We start from the raw sequence: 17,323 nt of genomic DNA, 5'->3' as shown, positions 1-17,323 counted from the left end.
AATGCACAATTCACCGCAGCTGAATTTAAGTAATTCCAAACAAAATATTATTTTGAACACATCACTAGCTGCCTGTATTACCCATAAGCAAATGGAGAGACTGAGAGAGCTGTACAGACAGCCAAGAAAATACTGAAGCAGGAAGATCCATTCCTAGTTCTTATGAGGTATAGATCAACACCATTAATTGCTACCATTTATAGCTCAGCCCAACTCCTGATAGGAAGGCTATTCAGGACCCATTTCCAGCCCTGTAAAAGATTCCAGCCACAAAGAGGCCCAGACATCAGAAGAATAGCCAAATAAGATCAAAAGGCAAAAAGAGCTTAAGAACACATTTGTAACTGACGTCTGGAACCTGGTGACCATGTTTGTGTCAAACTGGATGGAGGAAAAGGCTGGAGCACTCCAGCTGTTGTGAAGTAAAAAAAAAAAAAATTCCTCACCCAGATCATACACTATTGAGACAAACTGGGGAGTTCAACAGTTTGTTTCAGAGACTGTATAATTAACTGAGCAAACTCTGCAAATTGCAGATGAAGAACAAGGAGAAGATTCACCTATTCCAAACCTGCCAGACAAAGCCACTGCCAATAAAAGACTTGTCTAGTCACCAAGTGGCAGTATAGTTAAAAAACAACAGTGCGATTTAAGGCTGAGTAATAGATGGAGGCATGTTGAAATTAAAAATTAATTTGAAGAAAAAGTTTTATAGTTTTTAAATTGTAAAAATGCAGAAAAGAAAATTAAAAAGGGGGGAGATGCGATGGACAGTTTAAACTGCAGTATAATGTTTAGTCACTGGTGGTGTTGAGTGAAGAATACTGCAGCACATCTTTACCTGGTGCTGAAGACCATCTGCTTAGTTTATATTTGATTTCCCCTGCAGTCTAGGCCAGGGGTAGTCAATTATTTTTTGTGGAGGTCCAAATTTCTTGGTCAAGGTATAGTCAAGGTCTAGACTCCGGAGAAAACAATTAAAAAACAACAACAATAATGATAATAATAATAAGTAAAAAACAGATTTCAGGGTCCGTTCAAAAGTTTCTGGTGGTCTGGATTTGGCCCGTGGTCCACCTGTTGACTACTCCTGGTCTAGGCTGATGCCTCAAATGCAGATGTAAAATGCACCCATTTGTATACTCTCTAGTGTTTTCTTCCAGCCCATCTCAGGAGTACGTGGAAGTTGTTACCAGCCTCTGGCTGAGTATTTTCCTGTGTGAAATGGGCTGGTAGTTACAATCCATTTCCTGGTGGAAAAGTGTTCCCATTACGAACCATCTTTGCATTCAATATTAACCCAGATGCTTTTGTGGGCAGTCTCTTCAGAAGGGCTTAGGACATACGGGCTCATATTGAGAGAGATTCCTTCTGGTGCAACGTTGAGGCATATCAGCAGGGCAGTATGTGGAAGCTTCCTATGCTGCTGCCTTTGCTGTATCCGTACTGGGAATAGAGACATTATTTCTGTGTCCACAGCTGCTCATCCAGTTCCTTTCACCACCACTAAATCCACTATAAAAGAAAATGGCTATGTGCCTGGCGAGATCGTACTAGGAACTTTTACCACCGCTAGAATGGTACATCATGCATGCACAATAGTCAGAGCAGACCTGCTGCTGGCATCAGACAATCTTCACTGCATCGTTAGCTAAATTTGGTGCATATCTCAGCCAGCTTGAATGTGTCAGGGTTGGAAGCAATAGTACAGAGGCTGCAAGTTTGATCCCTATTTGATTTGATTTGTTCTTTTAATTTGTACGTGAAGTGTGTGTGTGGGAGGGTCATTTTCCACTTCCACTGTAAGACATAGGGAGTGCCATGGGGTAGGTACACTCCGTCCGATGTTCCGGGTCATGTATGGTGAGAAGAAGGGGGAAAAAACTGTATAGCAGCCAGTTAAGACCTGTGTTCATGACCCTGTCTATAAAACATGGCAGTATAGCCTAATGGCTAGAGTCAGTAAGGGCGGCTCTTCATCTCAGGGCATCAGAGCCTAATGGCCAGAATCAATAAAGCAGCTCTTCCACTCAGGGCAGTGTGATCTAATGGCCAGAGTCAATAAAGTAACCTACTTCTGTTGAATTGTGTGACCAAGGGGCCCGTTGGGGAAGTGGAGCACCAATTGGGGTATGTGGCGTCCAGGGTAGGGGGACTCGGGCCTTCCCTGCTCCTCCGAGACCCAGCCCAGGGCCCTGGCGGTGGTGGGGTGCTCACCACTGAGTCAGCAAGGATCCTCCCGAAACACGCTGACTAGTTCCCTGGTTCACTCACTGGAGAAAAGTCTATGTCCCCTAGGCTGCTTCCTACCCCTTCTCCCTCAGTGAGGCTCCACGGTTCCCCCGTGTTTCTGGGGCCCTCAAGTGGTGTAGCTCCTGCTGGTGTGGTCCCTTCTCTGGATTCACCAGGCAGCCTGGAGTCTGTCTGGAGCTCTGTGTGCCGTGGCTCTGTAACCCAGGCCTGCAGCAACTCCCTGGAGAGAGCCTGCAGTCTGCATCCTCCCCCTTCAGCAACCTGCCAGGAGTAGGTTGGGCTGCTTCCTTTTATGCTCTGCCACCGGGTTGAGCACGCACAACAGAGTCGAAGGGTTGCCAAGCATAGTTAACCCTTTTGGGACTGGTGTGGGTTAGGTATACCTTGTCACAGGGAGACAGACAGCATCTCACCTCAAAATTGGAGCTCTTCAGAGCTTTCTTGCATATCTGGGGAGATGTCAGGTGCAGGCCAGCCTTACTAGCAGTAGCACAGCTGGTCACTATGCATGCTCATTGGTACCGTGCTAGCAGCAGGGACAGAAACCAGCCTGGTATTAATGTGATTACAAAAGCAGGATATTTTGAATTCCTGTGCCACACAGGACAGTCTGGCTTCCCTGGGTAACTTTTTGCCATCCAAAAAAAAGCTAAATAGAAATGCTAAGTAGCATCAACATGTGTCAAGTGACATTTGTATGCCCAGTAACTTGTACTGATTAACTGGCTATTCAGTATTACATAAAATTATTGTTACTTTGATAAATGAACGTCCAGTGCATTCTTTGTAATGGGAAGACAATGCTTTGCAGAATATACTTGCTATTGTACACTCCTGATAATACTTTGGAGAAGGTAAGATAATACTTTGAATACAAACATCAATGTATTAACGAAACCTCACTCAGTGCTCAGATTTCATGCAACTATCATATACTGATCAGTCTCTTAATTGATTTGATTAGCATTTTAATTCTAAAAAAGAAAAAAGGAAAGAAAAATGAGTCATGCCTTTGCATGAGTCACTAAAGGACAATTTATAGCATGAATTAAAATAGGTTTCCTTATTGAGTCAATACATGAAATTTTAGCTGCCTCAAATGTCAACAGAACTCAGAAAACCATGTTTCTAATCATGACAGTAAATGCATAATTGCACTGTAACCATGCTAGACATCCTGCTGGTGGAGTGATAACAGATTTCTTGGTGTGTCTCAGGTAGTTACTGGATTTGTAATCACCCCAAACACACCAAGAAATCTGTTATCTACAGACAGGCACTCACAGACCACAGAATATGCTCCAAGGAGAAAGTCCAGGCTTCACACCTAAACAAACTTAAAATGACTTTCACCAAACAAGGACACCTCACCATGGAACAGGCCACCGAAATGCCCTCAGAGAACCTACTTCAATACAGAAGAAAAAAAACACCTCTGACCGCACATCTCTAGTTGCCACTGACCACCCCACAATGGAACCCCTATGGGGTATCAGTAAACAATTATAAGCCATACTTGATGGAGACCACATCCTGAAAAAAATCTCTCCTGAACCCCCCATCTCTGACCTTCAAACAACACCCCAACCTCTCCAAGCTCATCATCAGAAGTAAGCTCCCCACAGACCAGGACCCACCAACTCAAAGAGGCACCAGACCCTGCTAAAACAACAGATGTAAACCCTACAGACATATCTCCACTGCTATGATGATCAATACCCCCCAGCACACACTTTTCAAGATTCATGGGTCCTACACATGCCAATCACCATATGTGGTGTACCTCATCCGGTGCACTAAATGCCCCAATAACAATTATGTGGGTGAAATCTGATAATCACTATGCTCGTGAATGAACTCACGCAGAAAAATGATAAAACACTATATCACCCATGAGCAAACACTTTTCATACATCACTCTATATCTGACCTCTGAAGACCTTGTTCTCAAAGGAAACCTGCACAACACTTTTAACAGACAAGCCTGGGGTCTTCAATTCATAATTCTGCTAGACACAAAAAATCATGGACTTAATAAAGACACTGGGTTTATGGCTTTGTGTCCAGGGCCCTGGGGAGCCCAACTGAGGTTACTCAATTAGGCTTAACTGAAAAGAATGGGGCAAACAATCCCCAAAGCTGGTGGATAGTCCAATACTTAGATTTACCAAGCCAGCACAAAACAGCTTCTATATTACCTTATGGGTTACCCAGAAGCCAACAACACAGTTCCCTTAAAGCAACCCAGCCTCAGGGCTCCACCCAGACACCCAAGTCAAATACGATGAGGAGTACTGAAAATCTTATTAATCATATAAGAAAGTTCTACCAATCCCAAAGGATCGGACACATTACCTCCCAGGTTAAGGAATATCTCAGATCTTACCCAAATACTTGATTACAGCCAATTCTTATTAACTAAACTAAAATTTATTAAAAAAGAAAAGAGAGAGAGTATTGGTTAAAAGATGAATATACATACAGACATGAGTACAGTTCTGAGATCAGATTCATAGTAGAGATGGTGAGCTTTGTAGTTGCAAAGAGTTCTTTCAGAATTAGTCCGTAGGTTATAGTCCAATGTTCATATTCAGGGTGATACAGATAGGACTGGAGATCATAGTCTTATGACTTAAGCTTCCTCTGCATGAAGCATCAAGCAGATCTGAAATAACAAGGATCAGGAGCCAAGACATCATTATACAGTTCCAGGCTTCTCTTGCCAGCTCAGAGTCCTTAGGCAAACAATACATAATCATGGAGACTTTGAAGTAGCCCTATTTCCTAAGCATCACCAGTAATTAGCTACACCAATTAACATAAGGCAATTTATCCCCTGGCACTTTATCACAAACTTTAAAGAGACATATAGACAATGACATTATTTCACCCAAGATTCATCTAAATGTTAATATTCCTTTTTGATTTCTGAATCAATAGATACAGTGACAGACAGGAACTGTCTGTTTACATGGCTAACATCTAACAAGATATAAGTACACACATACAATTAGTATCACCTCTAATTCTCTAAGAATACAGGTTTTCATTTCAAAGTTCTAGCCCAGGGATCGGCAACCTTTCAGAAGTGGTGTCCCAAGTCTTCATTTATTCACTGTAATTTAAGGTTTCACGTGCCAGTAATACATTTTAATGTTTTTAGAAGGTCTCGCGCTATAAGTCTATATTATATAACTAAACTATTGTTGTATGTAAAGTAAATAAGGTTATTAAAATGTTTAAGAAGCTTCATTTAAAATTAAATTAAAATGCAGATCTTATCAGTTTAGTGTGATCCTTGCCCTTGCTTTTCCTTGATGAGTTTTCCAATGTCTGGCCCGTATTTGGATACTTTAAGCTGCACACAGGCTTCTGAGTGATCAGTTGTTAACCAGCTCCGAGAGGGACAGAGGACAGATTTCATGTGTGAAAATACCTTTTCACACAGGTATGTGGATCCAAATGCTGAAAGCATTGCAAACGCAATTTTCTTCAAACAGTTACATTTCACTGGCAGGGACGTCCAGCAGGTCAGAATAGAGGCCCCATGATCTCCCTCGGTAGCTTCAAGTGCGCTCCGTAGATCCACAAACTTTGATATCCACAATTCTGAGCTTTGTAACTGAATGAGCTGCATTTTGAAATCTTTAACACCCATCCACTGAAATACAGACAAATCCAAGTCTTTTTCGTTGAAATTTTCAGGTTTAATTAGAAAAGAAAGCATTCAGCCAAATCGCTGGAAATCTTGAAATTGGTCAGATAATTCTGATTCCAGTTCTTGCCATGTACATTCCAATCTCATTGACACTGACAGTGCAACATATCGATAGCTCTTGTATGTGTTGGAAGTAGCGGGAAGTCGAAGTTCAAATATCCCAAGAAAAAACTGCTAGTTTTACAACGAATGCCTTCCAGGCTTCATAAAGATCCAGAACCGTTTGCCCTGCACCCTGGAGAAAGAGGTTGAGTTTGTTTAGCTGAGCGGTGATGTCAGTTAGAAACACGAGCTTACACAGCCATTTGTCATCATCCAGTTCGGGGTAGTTTTGTGCTTTTTCTGACAAAAAGACCTTGATTGCATCAAAACAGTTTACAAAGTGCACCAAAACCTTGCCACGACTTAGCCACCGAATGTTGCTGTGAAGTGGGATGTCGTTATAAGCACTGTCCATCTCTTCTAGCAGTGCTTGAAACTGTCTGTGAGTCAAAGCAGATCGAGCAACAAGGAAATTCACAATTTGCACCACTGTATTCATCACATTATTAAGCTCTGCATTAGAAATTTTAGCAGACAGGTTTTCTTGATGGATGATACAGTGAAATTTGACTGTCGGGCAGCCAATTTGATCTTCAAGTAACCGTACAAATCCCTTCTGTTTTCCGACCATGGCAAGAGCACCATCTGTTGTCACACAAAATATTTTGTCAACTCGTCGTTCTTCAAAATGGTTTACAAAACTTTCCACTATATCTTCCCCCTTTATTGTGCCATGCAGGGGTTTTAGGCAACAAAGTTCCTCTGGGATTTCATTGAAAGCACAATATCTTGTGACAGCTGCCAAACGTGGAATGTCATTTATATCCACGCTCTCATCAACTGCAACGCTAAACACTGTTGTGTCTTTTAATGCAGTCGTCTGCTTTTCATTAATGTTTTCTGCCTTATGGGTCTCTCAACTGTTCTGGCAGAGATGGGCATTTCTTTATTCTAGATACAATCGTATCTTTAGTTGGCAAATCACTGAACAAAACCTCCAAACTGCTGAGAAAAACTTCTTTTATATATTCCCCATCTGTAAACGGCTTTCCGTTTTTTGAGGTGCACTGTGCAATCTTGTAACTTCCTTCTGTAGCTTGATTTTTACTTACACTTAAGAATTTAAAAACACTGCTTTGCTTCTCATATCCTGCTACTGCCTTTTTGATTGATTCAGTCTTGTCTGCTTCATCAAGAAAGGTTTTCTCGTGCTTCATTTCAAAATGTCGTCGAACACTTGATGTGCGACAAACACTTTCACAACAGAAAGCACAAACAGCAGTCTTTCTTTTGAATAAATCCAAATGTGTGTGTCCAAAGAGGCTGAAATAAACGGACATCTAACTTTGCTTTTCTAGGAGCTGACATTTTGTCAAATGTACTGCTCAACTCACAGCGGGGGGGAAAATTGCGACAGACGGCACGCACAACATCAAACCCAGTGCACTGTCCCATGTGGCGTGGTAAAGCAGCAAATCAGGACTTAAAAATATCCCAGTGGCGCTGGAACAATTTTTAAGGTGGAGGTGCTGAGCTGCACCCCTTCTTGCCCCATCTGCATCCCTCAGTGCCCCAGACTGGGGCCAGTGGCCCACAGCTGGGGGCGGCTGCAGAGCACCAGGGTGAGGCCAGGACCCCAGGCCAGCAGTGGGCTGAGCAGGGCCTCTGGACGGGACCCCAGCTGGCAAGGGGCTGGTGGCCAGTACCCCAGGTCGGCAGCGGGCCTAGCGGGGCTGGCAGCCAGGACCCTGTCTGGCAGGGGGCTGGTGGCTGGTATCCCAGGCCAGCAGTGGGCTGAGCAGGGCCGGTGGCCAGGACTCCGGCTGGCAAGGGGCCAGCAGCCAGAACCCCAGACCAGCAGCGAGCTGAGTGGGGCCAGCACCCGGGACCCCAGGCCAGTAGTGGAGCCCCCGGTGACGGCAGCCGGGACCCCGGCTGGCAGGGGGCCAGCAGCCGGGACCCCAGCTGACAGGGGGCTGGAGGACAGAACCCCAAGCCAGCAGCAGAGTGCCACTGAAAATCAGCTCGCGTGCCACCTTTGGCACATGTGCCATAGTTTGCTGACCCCATTTCTAGCCTATCTAACATGGAATGGCCCTAATTATCATTCACATACTTTTCTAACATGTCTCTAAAGGTTGACTCTGGGTCATTTAGCCTGCGAGCCGCTTAACCCTTTCTATTGACACCTTCTTGGCACACTTTGTATAAGATTCGTTGCTAGTATACAACAGTGGTAGCAACAATGATTTGCATGGTCATATTTTAATCAGATAATGTCACAGGCTTACTACAACAATCTGTAATCCACTAATCCCCTTTTTGTCCTATGTCTGCAAAGGTGTTAACTGGCCACTTCACCCTGAATGGTCTCTTACAATATGTGTTAACTACTTATGCTAAACAATCTGTTCCATCTTGTATTTAGCTGTGACACTAGGAGTACCTTTCCCAGACCTGAAAACGAGCTCTGTGTAGCTCGAAAACTTGCCTTTTCACTAACACAAGTCAGTCCAATAAAAGATATTAACTCACCCACCTTGTCTCTTTCATAGATTCATAGGTTGATCTATTCCAAGACCAAAGGGGACCACTGTGATAATCTGGTCTGACCTCCTGTATAACACAAGCCATAGAACTTCCCCAAAATAATTCCTAGAGCAGATTTTTTTAGAAAAACATCCAATCTTGATTTTAAAATTGCAAGTGATGGAGAATCCACCAAGACACTTGATAAACTGTTCAAATATTTAATTACTTTCACTGTTAAAAATTTACACCTCTTTTCCAATCTCAGTTTGTCTAGCTTCAACTTCCAGCCATCAGATTAAGCTCCTTGGGTCTATCATTAGAATACATGTTTTCTAATCCTTTAATTATTCTCATGGCTCTTCTTTGAATCTTCTTCAATTTATCAACATCTTCCTTGAATTGTGGGCATCAGAACTGGACTGATTACTCCAGCAGTGACCACATCGGTGCCAAATGCAGAGATAAATAATCTTTCTACTTCTACTCAAGATTCCCCTGCTTATACATCCAGAGATTGTATTAACTCTTTTGGCCACAATGTTGCACTGGGAGCTCATATTCAGCTGATTATCCACTCTGACATCCAAATCTTTTCAGAGTCATAAATTACAGGATAGAGTCCACCGTCATGGAAGTATGGCCTATATTCTTTGTTCCTACACATATACATTTACATTTGGCCATATATAAAATGCATATTGTTTGATTGCACCCAGCTTGCCAAGCAATCCAGAATGCACTATATCAGTGACTTCTCTTCTTCATTAATTACCACTCCCCATTTTTTATATCATCTGCAAACTTTAGCAGTGATAATTTTATGTTTTCTTCTATGTCATTAATAAAAATATTAAATAGCATAGGGCCAAGAATCAATACCTGCGGGACCCCACTAGAAACACCAGTTCAGTGATGATTCCCCATTCACAATTACATTGAGACCTATCTGCTAGCCAGCTTTTAATCCATTAAATGAATGCCAGTTTCTAGAACTGTAAGCTGCCATCCTACAGGGATGCTACTTCCTGGGGTGAATGGGTGGGTGTGTCTTTGATTCAGAGAGATGATAATAATAGAGAGTTCTGAGATTATAGCTAGAGCGGATGGCGCAGTAGTTGAAGCATCAACTTTGGAATATCTAGACTCCCTTGAAGGTCAGGTTCACACTCTGACAAGATCAATTGTGTTTCTGTCTTAGGGTTGGGGGGTTTTAAGGTTCCCGTCACCTTAATGCCTAAGCACCATACAAGATTTAAATAGCACATTGAATTAGCCTGTCATCCTGGTGATAAAACTGGGTACCACGTTATTTACTACATAAGGGACTTTCAGATAAGATCTTGGCCTCTAGTTTCAAGATCTCCACAAATGGATTGCTAGAGTCAGGATACTAAACCATATTTAGGTACCAAGATAAGTGACGTGAATTTCAAAAGTGCTGAGCACCCAGCAGCTCCGATTGGCCACAGGTCTTATCTGTCCTCCATGAACTTGAGAGATCCCATTGAACTATTCAGAAGAGTACAGGCTTGCCTGGATGTTCAACATTTCCCCCTCTTGCTATTAGTGTGTGCTTTATACCAGCTGCTTGCTATCCATCCCAGAAGTGGCTGCCTTTCACTGGTGATGGCTATAGAGCTTTTGACATGATTTGGGATCCTTCAGTGTTAGATAAATATAAAATATTATTATTATCATTTCCATTAGAGCCACTTTTGTTTTTCCAATGCTAAAGCAACAGCCACAAATGCGTAGCCAGAAAGCAGAGCTGTAAACAAGAGAGTTTGCGTTCTCTTGGAGGGGAAGAGAGGAGGCTAGCCCCTGCTCCTTTAGGGGCAGAGTATGAGTTTGTGTGGGTGTCATGTGTTTTTCTGGGTTTTTTTGGGTGGGGGTGGTATTCTTTTTCTTTTGTTTTTCCTGTTCAATTTGTAGAGACTGGTAGGGGACAGTGTGTTGCTAGAGAGGCAGAGCCCTGATTAGGGGATGGGGCATCCCTGATTAGGGGTCCTATAAAGGCATCCAAACAGTTAGCCAGCAGCACAAGAGCCAGTAAACAGCTGTAAACCAGGGGGGGTTGGAATGGGGGGCATGTGGTGTTCCAGTTTTGGGTTGGTGTTTTTTGGCGGGGGGTGGTTTTAGGTTGGTTTTTTTGCTTGGCAGGAGCTTAGGCAGGAAGATTATGACGGACACAGAGGCAACAGTGGTAGAGACCCAAGCAATGGAAGACACAATGAAGATGACTGGATATGGAAGCTGTGTGATGTAAATTATCCTGGAGCGTGTACCTGAAAAAAAGCTTTGATGGCATGAAGTGCCACCTGATGGAACTGATGTAAGAGAAGATCTGCAGTTTGGAGATGCAGGTGGAAACTATGGTTGAGTTTCGAAGGAGATTTGAGCAGATGATGGAGGGAAGGCAAGAGGAGGCTGAAGGGAAAAAAGTTGAGACTCGCAGATGCAAGCTGGACTGAAGAATTCAGAGGGGAGACTGCTGGGTGAGGAAAGTGGCCAGTAGAAGCATGTGACTACAAGAACCAGGCAGAGGAAAAGACCGTCTAGCGAAGGAGAAAGAGAGTTCAGGAACAGGTTTGCTGAGTTGGAGAAAGAAGAAGGGGCACAGCAGGCAGTAACTGAAGGTGGGAGAGCAAGGAAGAAGAGAAGAGCGGCCAGTCCTATAAGAACAGGGGAAGAGCCAGTGGAGATACCCAGAGTTCAGAGCCCCAGGAGGATACAGAATGACTCTCAGAAGATTTCAAGGGAGTATAAAATGACAAGAGGACTTACAGCCAGAAAGAACAGAAGGAAGTCCAGAGAATCGCAGCAACACCAGGAAAAGGCCAGTCTACGTGACTGGGGACTCCCTATTAAGAACAGACAGGCCTGTCACCAGAGCTGTTCCGGAGAACAGAAGGGTGTGCTGTCTGGCGAGAACTAAGATATGGGATGTGGTCCTGAGGCTGAAGAAGAACCTAACGGAAGCAGGAAAGACTCCACTGATTCCCCCTCACATGGGAACAAATGACACAGCTAGATTCTCACTGGAATGTATCAAGGGAGACTATGCCAGGCTGGGGAAGATGCTTAAAAAAATGGATGCTCAAGTGATCTTTAGTGGGATTCTACCTATCCCTAGAGGAGGAGGGCAAAGGCGAGACAAGATTATGATGATCAACAGATGCCTCAGGCAATGGTGCTATAAGGAGGGCTTTGGGATGTTTGACCACTGGGAGGTATTCATGGACAGAGAACTGTTCTCCTGGGATGGACTCACCTGAGTAGGGAGGGAAATAGACTTCTAGGATGGAGGTTGGCACAGCTGATTAAAAGAGCTTTAAACTAGGAACTTGGGGGAGACGGTTGAGAATGCTCATGTAATCACCACACCTGATTTTAACATTGAGAGAGAGGAAAATCAAGTAAAAAAGGATACAGCAATGGAGAAAGGAACAGCAGTGGGTAGGAGAATGACCATTAAGAGGAAAGATAGTGCCAATACCAATGAAGCTAATGGTCAGGTAGGTGATATTGGCAGTAGAATGACTGTATCTAATTGGGCAAGGAATTTGGGTGAAGCCAAGCAGCAACAATTAAGATGTTTGTACACCTTGCAAGGAGCCCGAGTAACAGAATGGAGGAACTAGAACTACTGGGGCAGGAACTGAAACCAGATATTATAGGATAACAAAAACCTGGTGGAACAATAGTCATGACTGGAGTACAGGATTTGAAGGGTATATGCAGTTCAGGTGAGACAGAAATAAAAGGAAAGGTGGTGGAATATTATTGTATATTGATGAGGTAGGCTGTAATGAAATTAGAAGTGATGGAATGGATAATAGAGTCTGTTTAAGCCAAAATCACTTTGGGGAAGAAAACTACACCCTTGGGCTTGTGTTGGGGTATGCTACAGAGCCCCAGGATCTGATTTGGACATGCATAGAGACCTCTTTAGTATTTTTAATTAAATAAATACTACTGGAAATTGTGTGATTGAGGGAGACTTCAACTTCCCAGATATAGATTGGAGGAGAAACGCTACCTATAATAGTAGGCCCCAGATTTTCCTGGATGTGATAGCTGACAGATTTCTTCACCAAATAGTCACCGAAGCAACAAGAGGTGAGGCCATTTTAGATTTGGTATTGGTGAGTAGTGAGGACCTCAGAGGAAAACTGGATGTAGGAGACAACCTAGATTCAAGTGATCATGAGCTCATTCGGTTTAAACTAAATGGAAGGATAAACAAAAATAGATCTGCAACTAGGATCCTTGATTTCAAAAGGACAAACTTTTGAAACTTTTGATGTAAAACTCAGGCCTAGTCATGAAAGATTTCACAGCACATTTTTCCAAGATTAGGTGGGTTGGCACCATTTTCCTGTCCAGATATCAAATTGGGCAACTACATTCTGTCTAGCTAAATTTCCTCTGTAGTTTCAATTGGAGAAGTCATGCTTCATTCCTTTCCTAAAAACTGCGTACTGTAGCTGGGAAAGAATAAATGCGTCGTTTGACCCAGAGATGGCTGCATTTCCGTGGCATGAAATGACATAGTGAGAGTGTTCTGCATTGCTCAGTAGAAGACCTAGAGTCCCATCTTGCAAGATGCCGAGAGCTCACAAATCCTACTAAAGTCAATGCAATTCTAGGGCACTCAACCCCTCACATGATCACTACTCTATGCACTTTCCAATCTTACACTTTCCTTTTTTGACTGATGGGTTTGCTAGGGAATTCCATCCAGCCTTCATTAGAGGCATGAAGGCTATGACACATCTTAATGGGCAGGATTGCTATGAAATTAGAGAAAATGAGGGTCTTTGCAGAGCTCCAGTAGGGAAACAGATGGAGCCATGTGAGCGTAGAAAAAGATAATAAGTCTTTGACATTGCTAAACTGAGCCATGCATCTGTACTCATATTGCAGATTGTTCCAAAACAATCAATTCTGACCATTGGAAACCAGTGTGTCAATTTATAGTGTGGCCTCCAAAATACACAGAAAATAATTTCACATATCTCAAAGCCAGCCAAAACATTTCCACTTATTCCCAGAGCCAGACAAGAGCTTCTCTATGAAATAGCTGTGGGCTGCCCAAGAAGTCTCAGCTTTTAAGTGGTGAACTGATCACTACATTCAACAGTTCACTGTAGCAGTTTATAACCCGGTTATGAACCTACATGATTTATTTTTACAGTGCATCTAAAGTAGACACAAGTATATTCTCTCACTCATTCTCTCTTAGGCAGAGTCAGAGGACACAACTGAGCATAAATTGCTGGGGTGGACGGTGCTGCAGGACTGTCAGGTGCTTGTTTTAATATTCAGAATTCTTATTCCAAGAATGTCAGTGCACATCTTCAGAATTTCACTCTACATCCATGTGTCACTGCACATGTATCCTCCTGCTACAGCCCCCAGCTTGAGAGCCTGACTCCTATAAAGACTCATGCTTTCAACTCGGCAGATCTATGGTGCTGGCCAAGATGTCAGCCCTTGCACAAAGACAGGGGTTGGCAACATGCCCATACACAGACACAAATGTCCATGGTAAAAATTTTGAGATCCGTGGGGACGCTTACCTCAGGCAACTTCCCACAAGTGGCTCCCTGTCCCTGCTGTTGCTGGCAGAGGCATGGCCAGGTGGCTCTACCTGCTGCCTCCATCCCCCTTCCCTGACAGCTGACTCTGTGTCTCCCAGCCCATTGGCCAGGAACCGTGGCCAATGGGAGCTGCCTGGCTGCCCCTCTGTGTAGGCGCCGGAGAGGGGGCATGCTGCTGCTTCCGGGAACTGCTTGAGGTAAGCGCCGCCTGGAGCGTGCACCCCTGATCCCATCCTGAGCCCCAACCCCCCTCCCACCCTCCAAACCCCTTGATCCCAGCCTGGAGCACCCTCCTGCACCCCAAACCTCTCATCCCTAGCCCCACCCAAGAGCCTGCACCCCCAACTGGAAACCTCATACCCCCCCAATCCCCTGCTTCAGCCTGGAGCCCCCTCCCACACCCTGAACCCCTCATTTCTGGCCCTACCCCAGAACCCACACCCCCAGCCCAGAGCCTGTACCCCCTCCCACACTCCAACCTCCTGCTTCAGCCCAGAGCCCCCTTCTGCCCCCCACCAATGTCCATCACTAAATCTGGTAATTTTGTCAAGTGTCCATCGCGCAACATGGTAGTGCTGACCCCTGCACAAAGATCCCTCCAGAGCACACAATCCTCAGAAGTTGACTATATTTCCTGTCTAATAAAAAAGCAATAGGCAGAGACAAATCAGGATAATCAGAGCATGAGACTAAACCTAACAGCTGGGTCCCCCTCACCTCCCAGCTTTTCACCAACTCTCTATCTTTCATGAACAGACTTTCTTCTACTGTATTCTTCCCCATCCCCTATTTATAAAGTTATGTAGCTGGTACACATATTTTTAATTCACATTTATCTTAGCGGTTAATCCTCAGATGAGGTGACTGGGGAAGGAGAGGCAGATAACTGAAGATGGGTGAAGCAGGTGAAGCTGGCAGCATTCTCCAGGGTGGTTTATTCCAGGATATGGTTCTCCAGTTGCTGAAGGAAATGGTGCACAGTGGCATTAGGTCTCACTCTGTCTCTCTGTCACCCCACCATTCAATAACCTCACTGATACTCTCAGTAACCTTCCACACTACCATTTACTCACCCCACTAATCCAGCCCCACCACCACAACTCACTCACCTAGTTTCCACTACAACCAGTCACCCACCACACACACAACCATATTTCCACCACTCGCTCCTCTCAGTCACCCACACCCAGCTCCACAAAGTGACTTAGGCATTGCAATGCTCAGCATCACACAATATATACACACAAACACACACACACACACACATATATGTATCCAGGTTGTCAGGGAACTGTGGACTAGATTATAAACAGGTGTTTCTTATATTCAAACATGTTGGCTATTTGTTTACTTTTCATAATAATATCCCAAAGCAAAATTTATTATTTGTTAATCATATATTTCTCTCCCCCTTTTAACAATAATGTTCCTGCTTCTGTCTCCATTCAGAACTCAAGAGGAAAACGTGACTATGATGTTTGCCTATGGTATGGATAATAGCAAAGGTTCTTTTGTTATCCCAACAGTACTGCTACCACTCCAGAACGACAGCCACTCTGAAACCTCTATGTCTCTGGCAAGCCATGAGATGACAGATTTATCCAAGGAACACAGAGCAGAGAGGAACAGTACTGTCTTGCAGTATGAACTGAGACCAGGGGAAATAGTAGTAGCCAGCGTGGTTTTTGGAGCATTATGGCTGTTCTCTGTCTTTGGAAATTCCCTCGTTTGTTTAGTGATCCACCGGAGCAGGAGGACTCAGTCTACCACCAACTACTTTGTGGTCTCCATGGCTTGCGCCGATCTCCTCATTAGCATGACGAGTGCTCCGTTTGTGCTGCTCCAGTTTATGTCTGGCAGGTGGACACTTGGGAGCATTATGTGCAAGCTAGTGAGATATTTTCAATATCTCACCCCTGGTGTTCAGATCTACGTGCTGCTGTCTATCTGCGTAGATAGGTTCTACACAATTGTCTATCCTTTGAGTTTCAAAGTGTCCAGAGAAAAAGCCAAGAAAATGATTGCAGCATCTTGGATCTTTGATGCTGCTTTTGTGTCCCCAGCTTTCTTTTTCTATGGCTCCAGTTGGGACAACCATTGCAACTTTTTTCTCCCGTATTCTTGGGATGGAGCTGTCTATAGCATCATCCATCTTTTGGTGAGTTTTTTGATTCCATCCATTTTCATCATCCTATTTTACCAAAAGGTCATCAAATACATTTGGAGGATAGGAACCGATGGCAGAACAGTCAGGCGGACCATGAATATAGTACCAAGGACAAAAGTGAAAACCATCAAGATGTTCCTGATGTTAAATTTAGTATTTCTGCTATCATGGCTCCCTTTTTACGTGGTGCAGCTGTGGCACCCACAGGAGACAGACTACAGAAAGAGTTCTTTGGTTTTCATGGCTATCACTTGGATATCCTTTAGTTCATCAGCCTCTAAGCCCACCCTGTACTCAGTGTATAATGCAAACTTCAGAAAAGGGATGAAAGAAACATTTTGCATGTCCTCCATGAAATGCTACCGAAGCAATGCATACACCATCACCACCAGTTCAAGGATAGCCAAAAAAAATTATGTTGGAATCTCAGAAATCCCTGCACCAGCCAAAACTGTAACCAAAGACTCAATCTATGATTCATTTGACAGAGAAGCAAAGGAAAAAAAGCTTGCTTGGCCTATTAATTCGAACCCACCAAATACATTTGTCTAATTGATTTGAATAATTATTATGCACCACTAGATCAAAGAGCTTGATCTCTTTTTTGAACAGACATATATTTAAATATTTTTGCATACAATTTAAATGGAGACAAAATATGCTTTATTTTATTAAATCCATTGATTTTCTTGTATACAGTATTTTTTTTAATTTTAGTTACATTCTGCTTTTTGGAACAATTATCCTACAACCATGAACAGTCTTTTCAAAAATCTCATACTATCTACATGTAAATAAAATAAAAACTGCTTTTTACTACCGCATGTTGACCACTCTGTATAAATGTGTAAAGCCACCCAAGTCCATCTAGACTACTTTTTGGTTACTATTCTAATGAGATGTTGTTGGAGTGTGTTTTTTCTCTTTGTGAAAATCTTGTGGGTGAGATCTTCGGAAGTGTTCAGCTTAGCTTAACTTTGCTCCCATGGAAGGTAATGATAAAACTCA

The 17,323-nt window shown here is 43.5% G+C and overlaps 1 protein-coding gene across 1 annotated transcript in view; it reads left to right on the top strand.

Annotated features, from left to right (window-relative positions):
- GPR19 (G protein-coupled receptor 19) overlaps positions 1-16,923 on the top strand; it is a 37,193-nt gene extending 20,270 nt beyond the window's left edge. The window contains exon 2 of the mRNA XM_044995954.1: positions 15,598-16,923. Coding sequence (XP_044851889.1) covers positions 15,620-16,867 — 1,248 coding nt within the window. The 5' untranslated portion in view covers positions 15,598-15,619 and the 3' untranslated portion in view covers positions 16,868-16,923. The remainder of the gene's footprint in view (positions 1-15,597) is intronic.
- The last annotated feature ends 400 nt before the right edge of the window (positions 16,924-17,323 follow it).

The sequence above is a fragment of the Mauremys mutica genome, chromosome 1, assembly GCF_020497125.1.
Source record: "Mauremys mutica isolate MM-2020 ecotype Southern chromosome 1, ASM2049712v1, whole genome shotgun sequence".
Classification (NCBI taxonomy): Eukaryota; Metazoa; Chordata; order Testudines; family Geoemydidae; genus Mauremys; species Mauremys mutica.
The sequence above is the reverse complement of the archived record's forward strand: the minus strand, read 5'-3'. Positions and strand labels throughout refer to the sequence as shown.